This window comes from Triticum urartu, chromosome 7A (genome assembly GCF_056163025.1).
Source record: "Triticum urartu cultivar PI428250 chromosome 7A, HENAU_Tu73, whole genome shotgun sequence".
NCBI lineage: Eukaryota > Viridiplantae > Streptophyta > Magnoliopsida > Poales > Poaceae > Triticum > Triticum urartu.
In genome coordinates this window covers 292,098,759-292,109,074 of record NC_141879.1, presented here as the reverse complement: position 1 = coordinate 292,109,074, position 10,316 = coordinate 292,098,759, and the positions used below count along the sequence as shown (strand labels likewise).

At 48.4% G+C, this 10,316-nt stretch overlaps 1 protein-coding gene across 2 annotated transcripts; it reads right to left on the bottom strand.

The window, feature by feature from the left end:
• Positions 1–7,145: 7,145 nt before the first annotated feature.
• On the bottom strand, positions 7,146–9,072 carry LOC125531161 (TraB family protein). 2 transcript variants are annotated; one of them, XM_087537941.1, is made up of 7 exons: positions 8,629–9,072; positions 8,415–8,530; positions 8,249–8,337; positions 8,084–8,158; positions 7,907–7,999; positions 7,698–7,799; positions 7,146–7,565 (listed from the first exon to the last, which is right to left on the bottom strand). In XM_087537941.1, exons 1-7 carry the CDS (start codon positions 8,970–8,972, stop codon positions 7,296–7,298), a joined length of 1,089 nt encoding a protein of 362 aa, XP_087394067.1. In that variant the 5' UTR covers positions 8,973–9,072; the 3' UTR covers positions 7,146–7,295. The 2 variants fall into 2 exon arrangements, with proteins under 2 accessions (XP_087394067.1, XP_087394068.1); XM_087537942.1 differs by having other exon boundaries at positions 7,698–7,796; positions 8,629–9,066.
• Positions 9,073–10,316: the final 1,244 nt, after the last annotated feature.

The window sequence follows — 10,316 nt, the reverse complement described above, 5'->3', positions numbered from 1 at the left end:
AATTTCATTCTTAATTTCTTCGTATAAAGTATGCGGTATAACACTAGCACTCGCACCCATATCACATAAGCCATGATAACAATGATCTCCTATTTTAATAGAAATAACAGGCACGCCTACCACAGGTCTATGTTTATCTTTAGCACAAGGTTTAGCAATTCTAGCAGTTTCACCTTCGAACTGAATAACATGCCCATCAATATTATCAGACAAGAGATCTTTAATAATAGCAATATTAGGTTCTACTTTAACTTGCTCAGGAGGTGTATAAGTTCTAATATTGCTTTTACGAACAACAGTTGAAGCTTTAGCATGATCCTTTACTCTAATAGGGAAAGGTGGTTTCTCAACATAAGCAGTAGGAACAATAGGATCATTATAAGTGACAGTCTTTTCTTCAACTTTAATAGGTGCAGCTACTTTTACTTCTATGGGAGGATGATATTTAAACCACTTCTCCTTAGGAAGATCAACATAAGTAGCAAAAGATTCACAGAAAGAAGCTACTATCTCAGAGTCAAGTCCATATTTAGTGCTAAACTTACGGAAAATATCGGTGTCCATAAAAGATTTAACACAATCAAACTTAGGTGTCATACCTGACTCCTTACCTCCGTCGAGGTCCCAGTCTTCAGAGTTGCGTTTAATTCTATCCAATAAATTCCATCTGAATTCAGTAGTCTTCATCATAAAAGAGCCAGCACAAGAAGTATTGAGCATGGTGCGATTATTATCAGAAAGCCGAGCATATAAATTTTGAATAATCATTTCTCTTGAGAGCTCATGATTGGGGCATGAATATAACATTGATTTAAGCCTCCCCCAAGCTTGAGCGATACTTTCTCCTTCGCGAGGCCAGAAATTATATATATGATTGCGATCACTATGAACAAGATGCATAGGGTAATACTTTTGATGAAATTACAATTTTCATCTTTTATAGTTCCATGATCTCATATCATCACATAGCCTATACCATATCAATGCGTCTCCCTTCAAAGATAAAGGGAAGACCTTATTCTTAGCAACATCATCGGGTATACCTGCAAGCTTAAATAATCCACAAACTTCGTCCACATATATTAAGTGCTCATCAGGATGCTTTGTTCCATCTCCAAATTCCACCTACCAAAGGCGCTACACTCCCCGGCAATGGCGCCAGAAAAGAGTCTTGATGACCCACAAGTATAGGGGATCTATCGTAGTCCCTTCGATAAGTAAGAGTGTCGAAACCAACGAGGAGCAGAAGGAAATGATAAGCGGTTTTCAGCAAGGTATTCTCTGCAAGTACTGAAATAAGTGGTAACAGATAATTTTGTGATAAGATAAATTGTAACGAGCAACAAGTAACAAGAGTAAATAAAGTGCAGCAAGGTGGCCCAATCCTTTTGTAGCAAAGGACAAGCCTGGACAAACTCTTATAATAGGAAAAGTGCTCCCGAGGACACATGGGAATATCGTCAAGCTAGTTTTCATCACGTTCATATGATTCGCGTTCGATACTTTGATAATTTGATATGTGGGTGGACCGGTGCTTGGGTGCTGTTCTTACTTGAACAAGCATCCCACTTATGATTAACCTCTATTGCAAGCATCCACAACTACAACAAAAGTATTAAGGTAAACCTAACCATACCATGAAACATATGGATCCAAACAGCCCCTTACGAAGCAACGCATAAACTAGGGTTTAAGCTTCTGTCACTCTAGCAACCCATCATCTACTTGTTACTTCCCAATGCCTTCCTCTAGGCCCAAATAATGGTGAAGTGTTATGTAGTCGACGTTCACATAACACCACTAGAGGCTAGACAACATACATCTTATCAAAATATCAAACGAATACCAAATTCACATGACTACTAATAGCAAGACTTCTCCCTTGTCCTCAGGAACAAACGTAATTACTCATAAAGCATATTCATGTTCATAATCAGAGGGGTAATAATATGCATATAGGATCTGAATATATGATCTTCCACCAAATAAACCAACTAGCATCAACTACAAGGAGTAATCAACACTACTAGCAACCTACTAGCACCAATCCCGAACTTTGAGACAAGAATTGGATACAAGAGATGAACTAGGGTTTGGAGATGAGATGGTGCTGGTGAAGATGTTGATGGAGATTGGCCTCTCCCGATGAGAGGAGAGTTGGTGATGACGATGGTGATGATTTCCCCCTCCGGGGGGAAGTATCCCCGGCAGAACAGCTCTGCCGGAGCTCTAGATTGGATCCGCCAAGGTTCCGCCTCGTGGCGGCGGAATCTCGTCCCGAAAGGTTCCCTCTTATTTTTTTCTCATCGAAAGACTTCATATAGGAGAAGATGGATGTTGGAGAGCCACCAGGGGGCCCACGAGGGTGTGGGCCCCCTGGCCTTCATCTTTGGCGAGGAGTTTTCTTTATTTACTTTAAGATGTTCCGTGGAGTTTCAGGACTTTTGGAGTTGCGCAGAATAGGTCTCTAATATTTGCTCCTTTTCTAACCCAGAATTCCGGTTGCCGGCATTCTTCCTCTTCATGTAAACCTTGTAAAATAAGAGAGAATAGTCATAAGTATTGTGACATAAAGTGAAATAACAGTCCATAATGCAATAAATATCGATATAAAAGCATGATGCAAAATGGACGTATCAACCTGCAAGCGTAAATAATCCACAAACTTCATCCACATATATTAGATGCTCATTAGGATGTTTTGTTCCATCTCCTAAAAAAGGATTAGCTAGCAGTTTTTCTACCATATCCAAAGGAATTTCAAAGCAAGCATTTTCATTTTCAGTAGGTTTAGTAGGTTGAGGAACAACTCTTTGCTCTACTGGTCGGGGTGAAGATACCCCGAACAAGCCCCTCACAGGATTACTTTCCATAGTAACAACTAATAGTAAATTTCAGCACACTATATAAATTTTTCCTTACCAAATTCTACCTACCAAAGGCGCTTCACTCCCCGGCAACGGCGCCAGAAAAGAGTCTTGATGACCCACAAGTATAGGGGATCTATCGTAGTCCTTTCGATAAGTAAGAGTGTCGAACCCAACGAGGAGCAGAAGGAAATGATAAGCGGTTTCCAGCAACGTATTCTCTGCAAGTACTGAAATAAGTGGTAACAGATAGTTTTGTGATAGGATGGTTTGTAACGAGCAACAAGTAACAAAAGTAAATAAAGTGCAGCAAGGTGGCCCAATCCTTTTGTAGCAAAGGACAAGCCTGGACAAACTCCTATATGATGTAAAGCGCTTCCAAGGACACATGTGAATATCGTCAAGCTAGTTTTCATCACGCTCATATGATTCGTGTTCTGTACTTTGATAATTTGGTATGTGGGTGGACCGGTGCTTGGGTGCTGCCCTTACTTGGACAAGCATCCCACTTATGATTAACCTCTATTGCAAGCATCCGCAAATACAACAAAAGTATTAAGGTAAACCTAACTATAGCATGAAACATATGGATCCAAATCAGCCCCTTACGAAGCAACGCATAAACTAGGGTTTAAGCTTCTATCACTCTAGCAACCCATCATCTACTTATTACTTCCCAGTGCCTTCCTCTAGGTCCAAACAATGGTGAAGTCCCATGTAGTCGACGTTCACATAACACCACTAGAGGAGAGACAACATACATCTCATCAAAATATTGAATGAATACCAAATTCACATGACTACTAATAGCAAGACTTCTCCCATGTCCACAGGAACAAAAGTAACTACTCACAAAGCATAAATATGTTCATAATCAGAGGGGTATTAATGTGCATATAGGATCTGAACATATGATCTTCCACCAATTAAACCAACTAGCATCAACTACAAGGAGTAATTAACACTACTAGCAACCTACTAGCACCAATCATGGACTTGGAGACAAGAATTGGGTACAAGAGATGAACTAGGGTTTTGAGATGAGATGGTGCTGATGAAGATGTTGATGGAGATTGCACTCTCCCGTTGAGAGGAGCGTTGGTGATGACGATGGTGATGATTTCCCCCTCCGGGAGGGAAGTTTCCCCGGCAGAACAGCCCCGCCAGAACCCTAGATTGGTTCCGCCAAGGTTCCGCCTCATGACGGCGGAGTTTCGTCCAAGAAGATGGCTTATGATTATTTTCCCATCGAAACAGTCCATATAGCAGAAGATGGTCACCGGTGGGCCACCAGGGGGCCCACGAGGTAGGGGGCGCGTCCGGGGGGGGGGGGGGTAGGGCGCGCCCCCACCCTCGTGGGAAAGGTGTGGCCCCCCTGGTGAAGTTCTTGCGCTCAATGTTTTTTATATATTTGGAAAACATCATCCGTGAAGTTTCAGGACTTTTGGAGCTGTGCAGAATAGGTCTCTAATATTTGCTCCTTTTCCAGCCAGAATCCCAGCTGCCGGCATTCTCCCTCTTTATGTAAACCTTGTAAAATAAGAGAGAATAGGCATAAGTATTGTGACATAATGTGTAATAACAACCCATAATGCAATAAATATTGATATAAAAGCATGATGCAAAATGGACGTATCATGCCCACGGACAAGGAGAAAACGCAGGTCATGGAACAGTGGCCGACACCGACGAACGCCACCGCGCTGCGCGGGTTCCTCGGCCTCACCTGCTACTACAGGAAATTCGTTCCACACTACGGCATCATCGCCAAGCCACTGACACAACTTCTCACTAAAAAGGTTTCGGCTGGACAGAGCAAGCTCAGGCGGCATTCGATCGGCTCAAGACGGCGATGATCACCATGCCAGTGCTCGCGCTTCCCGACTTCAACAAGCCATTCTCGATCGAGACGGACACGTGCGACACTGGGGTGGGCGCGGTGCTCATTCAGGAGGGCCACCCAGTCGCCTTCTTCAGCAAAGCCCTCGGCGTGCGCAACCAGCAACTCTCCACGTACGAGAAGGAATTTCTGGTGGTGATGATGGCCATCGACAAATGGCGACCGTACTTGCAGCACGGCCCCTTCGACATCCTCACAGACCACAAGTCCCTCTGCAACTTAGGCGAACATCGTCTGGAGACGGAGCTGCAGCGCAAGGCCATGGCAAAATTGGTGGGCTTGCAATTCAAGTTCCAGTACAAGCACGGACTCGACAACGGAGCGGCCGATGCCTTGTCGCGCGTCGGGAAGCAGCTCGACCTAGCCGCGTTCTCGACGTGCAAGCCGCCCTGGATGCAGGAGGTGGTCAACTCCTATTCCACAGACGCGGACGCCCAAGACCGCCTGCAGAAGCTCGCCCTGGCCAGCCCGGATGACGACGGCTACGAGTTGCATCACGGCGTCATTCGCCGCCAAGGGCGCCTGCGGATTGGCGCCAACACCGCGCTCCGCACCAAACTCATCACCGCGCTCCACAACAGCGCGGTGGGTGGTCACTCCGGCGCCACGGCGACGTACCAGCGCGTGCGCAAACACATCGAGTGGCGTGGCCTCAAGCGCGACGTCGAGGAGTTCGTGCAGCAGTGCGCGGTCTGTCAACAGGCGAAGCACGAGCACTGCAAGCCGGCTGGACTCCTGGCACCCCTTCCGGTGCCGACCGCGCCGTGGGAGGATCTCACGATGGACTTCGTGGAAGGCATGCCCGTGTCGGAAGGCGTGGACACGATCATGGTGGTGGTGGATCGATTCACGAAATTCGCCCACTTCATCCCCTTACACCACCCGTTCCACGCGCCGCAAGTGGCAAGGACATTCTGGGACAATGTGGTGAAACTCCATGGCATCCCCGCCCCCATCGTCTCCAACCGCGACAAGGTCTTCACCAGCAACCTGTGGCGTCAGCTGCTCGCCGGCGCCGGAACCAAACTGCTCTACTCCACCGCATACCACCCGCAGACGGACGGCCAGAGTGAGCGCGTGAACCAGTGCATGGAGATGTATCTCCGGTGCGCGGTGCACGACTCGCCGCGCAAGTGGCGTCGCTGGCTTCCCATGGCGGAGTTCTGGTACAACTCCACCTTCCATTCCTCGCTCAACTGCACACCCTTCAAGGCGCTCTACGGGAAGGAGGCCAACCTTGGGGCAATGCCGGCCTGGCCAGAGGAGGAGCACGCCGGCGACGACATGGACTGGCGTCGCACACAGAGAACATCCGCGCCCAGCTGGAGCGCGCCCAGCACCGCTTCAAGAAGCAGGCTGACCGCAATCGCACGGAGCGCCAGTTCCAGGTCGGCGAGCAAGTGCTGCTGAAGCTGCAGCCCTACGCGCAGCGCTCCGTCGTCAGTCGTCCCTGCGCCAAGCTCGCCTTCAAGTTCTACGGGCCATACACCGTCCTGGAGAAGATCGACCTCATGGCGTACAAGCTCGGCCTGCCGCCAGCGAGCAAGGTGCACCCGGTCTTCCACGTCTCCCAGCTCAAACTATTCACGTCGGATTACACGCCGGTGTACACAGAGCTGCCTCACGTGCCGGACCTCTCTATGTCATCGGAGGCACCAACACATCTGCTGGAACGGCGCATGATGAAGCGCGTCAATGCGGCCATCATGCAGGTCAAGGTGCAGTGGGGTGCCGGCTCGCCGCCCGCCATTACCTGGGAGGATTACGAGGTTCTTCGTCAGTGTTTTACATCAGCAGCCATTTGGGACGACGCTGAAGCAAGCACTCAAGACGAGGCTCAGTCCTAAGGGAGGGAGAATGTCACACCTTGCCACTTGGCATGTGTGACTTGGCACCTGCGGACAGGACCCAGCAGGAGTGTGCGTGTGTGAGTCGCGTGGGGTTTAAAGCTGGCCGCTTGTGGCTGGTGGAGGCATGCGATGTGACAGTGTGGAGTAATGCTACACGTACAAACGAGTTACAAGTTTTTACAAAGAGGGTTAATTTGATTGGTCAATAGGTGGGGAGACGGCCCATCCCCCTGAAAATCACCTGAAAATCAGAGGGGGGGGGGGCAAGTTTATGATTGGTTAGTAGATGAAAAAAATCCTAGTCAGCATGTAATTGCGTGTAACTCTTTGTATGTTTAACATTATTGGTCTGTAAACCTCATCCCCGATCCTTCGTCTGAAAGCAACGTCTTCTTTCTCCCTAAGTCTCTCTCTCGCTCTCCCTCACCTGCTCCCGATCCCCTTTCTCTCTCGTTCGTTACAAGACGCTGGGGAATCGGTGATTTCAAATTCGAAATTGAGGACAGAAATGTCCTTTTACACATAAAATTGGGGCTGTCGGAAATCCCTTAAACGTCTTATAAAAGTTTACAGGGGGAGTACTTCACTTGACTTTACAATATCATCAAGCTGCATCGACGTTGCAAAGAGCGTGCACGGTTACAGATGTCAATCTTTGCCACTAAAAATGGACTTCAGCTACAGCTTTATATGTACGGCGGCAGCCTGCAGCAGTTCGTACAGCGCCCAGAGCGCGAGCCCTATCACCGTATCCCTGACCAGGCCCTTGACGACGGAGCTAGCCCAGGTCTCCGACGATTCCCTGCCGACGAGGTCGCGGAACCTCAGGTCCCCCTGGTCAGAGATCAGCGCGTACACCACGCCGTTCATATGCCCCTTCCCGATGACCCCAACCACCGTCTTGCTCTTGTTCACCGCCTTGCTCCTCTTTAGGGACCAAGCCATGAACTGAGAAGCAAACATGCAAAAATATAAACATCCAGTTCATGCTTCATAGACAATGCTGGTTTGTTTTCAGACGAAGTATGAAGTACTAGGTTGGAATTTTCAGATGAAAGTTGCGGAGAAGCCATATGGTACCATGTCGCGCTCATGTATGAGAGGCTGCAGCAGTGAAGGATATGAGCTGCTAAGCTTCTCGTACAACTCGTACGGGCTAACCGCAGCTTTCTCATCCTGCTGCTAGTGAGCAGTCAGACATGCATGCATGTTAGTACTGCAAAAACTGGTACTACTTTGGCAAATTGATGAACAATAAGATTGGAAACAGGAGCACAGGTAGCACTTACCGGCATATGAGTGGTTGAAGTGATTCCACGGAATAATGAGATTACGAGTTTAGTCTTTTCATCCCAGCTGAGGGATTTCAAAGCTCGTTCAAGCTACAAGAACAAAATGTGACACCATCAGTGACACACATATAACTAGCATATGATCAGCTTGCTTAGTTGCAGATGTCCACATACAGTTATTTCAATAGGGCGATCCCCAAGAACGAGCTGAGCGCCAATATCTTCAGACACCCTCCTAGCTGCTCGGAACTGCATGAAGGTTTGATATAACAAAACAATCTGAGGTTCCGACTCGTTCCATAACAATATGTGAAAGACTGGCATGACCAAACAGAGTACCTCCTCCCCAAAGGGCCGGTTCGCGCCAGAAGAAATCTTGGACGAAAAAACAGCTAGGAGCAAACGCAGAGCAAGAGCACTCTGTCCACCTGCACCGTCCCAAAAAGATGGCAATGAAATCAGCAGCGTTCCATTTGTTCGAGGAACCTGAGGTAGCACATAGTACCCAGGTTGATGCTCCGGTTGACGGCTCCGAAGAACTTGGTGCCGCCGAGCGAGAACATGTTGGATTTCAACAGCGGCTCGCCGGAGGCGTCGTCGGAAGCGTACATGATCCCGGCTCTGCAGTAAGGGCACTGTAAAGGCACCGCTCAGATTTCGAAGAGGGAAACGGTGATGATATGTGACCGGTCGCGGTCGGTCGGGATGCTGGATCGTGCCTGCTCCGGCAGAGTTCGACGACGACGTTGTCGGGGCGGACGGCACGGAGCACGCGCTCGACCTCGTCGGCGGACTCCGCGGAGAGGTGCGAGGTCCCGAGGATCCACACGTCCTCGGGCTCAGCGAAGTCCGGCGGCCGCCACGCCGGAACCGCCCCGAACCGACGCCGCGGGACGCGCACCAGTGCGCCGGACTCGACCAACCCAGCCAACGCGGGGTCCGAGGCGGCTGCGCTGGCACGCGTGTCGGCGAGCGACGCAGACCGGTAGTCGAAGCACGGCGGCGGAGGCGGCAGGGGCGGCCGGAAGGACGCGGCGGTGGATGGCGTGGGGCCCGCTGCCATTTCTTCCTCTGGTTTGTGGTGCCCGCGCAGACGCGCGGCGCGGGAGGATATTAGGCGAAATTATGGGCGGCTGCGGAGCGCTGGGTCCGGAGATGGATGGCGTAGATGGGCTGGGTGCCACTCGCGTAATCGCGTTACGCCGATCTCGGATGCCGATCGTATAGATTTTCGGCAGGATTTTTGTGACATGTTGGGCCCTGCACTAGGCCAGTTGCAATAAAAAAAATAGTAATCCCAAACCCCTCCTATCAAATTTACAAACTTTTTCACATAGTTCTGAGAAAAACGAACCTTTTCACATTAGCAAGCTTATTCTAAAATTTTGAATTTTTAAATGTTCGTGATTTTTTTTCAAATTTTATGAACTTTTTTAGATTCATGGTTTTAAAGTCAACGGTGGACCGATATTTCATAAATTTACGTAGCTGCCCAAGAATTCACTATATATTCTTAAGCAACGACTTCTTATATAGAGAGAATGGCCCTCACTAAGCGAAAATACTAATTTGTTAAAAATCGGTCGAAATGAAGTCATAGTGTCATCGTTGGCTGGAATCGATATATTCGTGAGATCCAGATCACAATTTGTATTGACTAGGAATAGTGGGAATCCAATCCGACGACGATCAACCGATCAATGGTCGAGTTGTCGACCCTAAAAGCATCTCCAGCCGTTCGTCCCCCCAGGACGCATAAAAATCGCCCCCTGGGAGCGAGCCGGCGATACAATTGGCTCTGGGGGCGGTTTCGCACCCAGTCATCGCCCCCAGGCGCCGAAATTGGCCCACTTTTCAGCCTCATTTCGACGAATAAAGGGCCCATATGGGCGACAATAGGCCCATATTCGGCGTGGTTCGCCGTTGTTCCGCGTTCAATTATGCACATAAATTTTTTATCACATATTTCATCACAGAAATATCAAATACTTCAACAAAATAGTACAACAACAAATAGTTCAATACAAATTATATAGTTCAACAAATAAAAACTCATATTTCATCACACTTATATAGTTCGGCGAAGTGTGATGAAATATGAGTTTTTATTTGTTGAACTATATAATTTGTATTGAACTATTTGTTGTTGTACTATTTTGTTAAAGTATTTGATATTTCTGTGATGAAATATGTGATAAAAAAATTATGTGCATAATTGAACGCCGAACAACGGCGAACCACGCCGAATATGGGCCTATTGTCGCCCCATATGAGCCCTTTATTTGCCGAAATGGGGCTGAAAAGTGGGCCAATATCAACGCCTGAGGGCGACGAATGGACGCGAAACCGCTCCCAGCACCGATTGTATCGCCGGCTCGTCTCCAGGGGGCGATTTTTATGCATTCTA

What these genes read in the sequence shown, in the direction of transcription:
- LOC125531161 (XM_087537941.1), bottom strand. Translation starts at nt 8,972, where the DNA reads ATGGCAGCGGGCCCCACGCCATCCACCGCCGCGTCCTTCCGGCCGCCC. An exon ending in GTCGAACTCTGCCGGAGCAG is followed by an intron (nt 8,531 to 8,628) that starts GCACGATCCAGC and finishes CCCTTACTGCAG; the next exon opens with AGCCGGGATCATGTACGCTT. An exon ending in ACCGGCCCTTTGGGGAGGAG is followed by an intron (nt 8,159 to 8,248) that starts GTACTCTGTTTG and finishes ACCTTCATGCAG; the next exon opens with TTCCGAGCAGCTAGGAGGGT.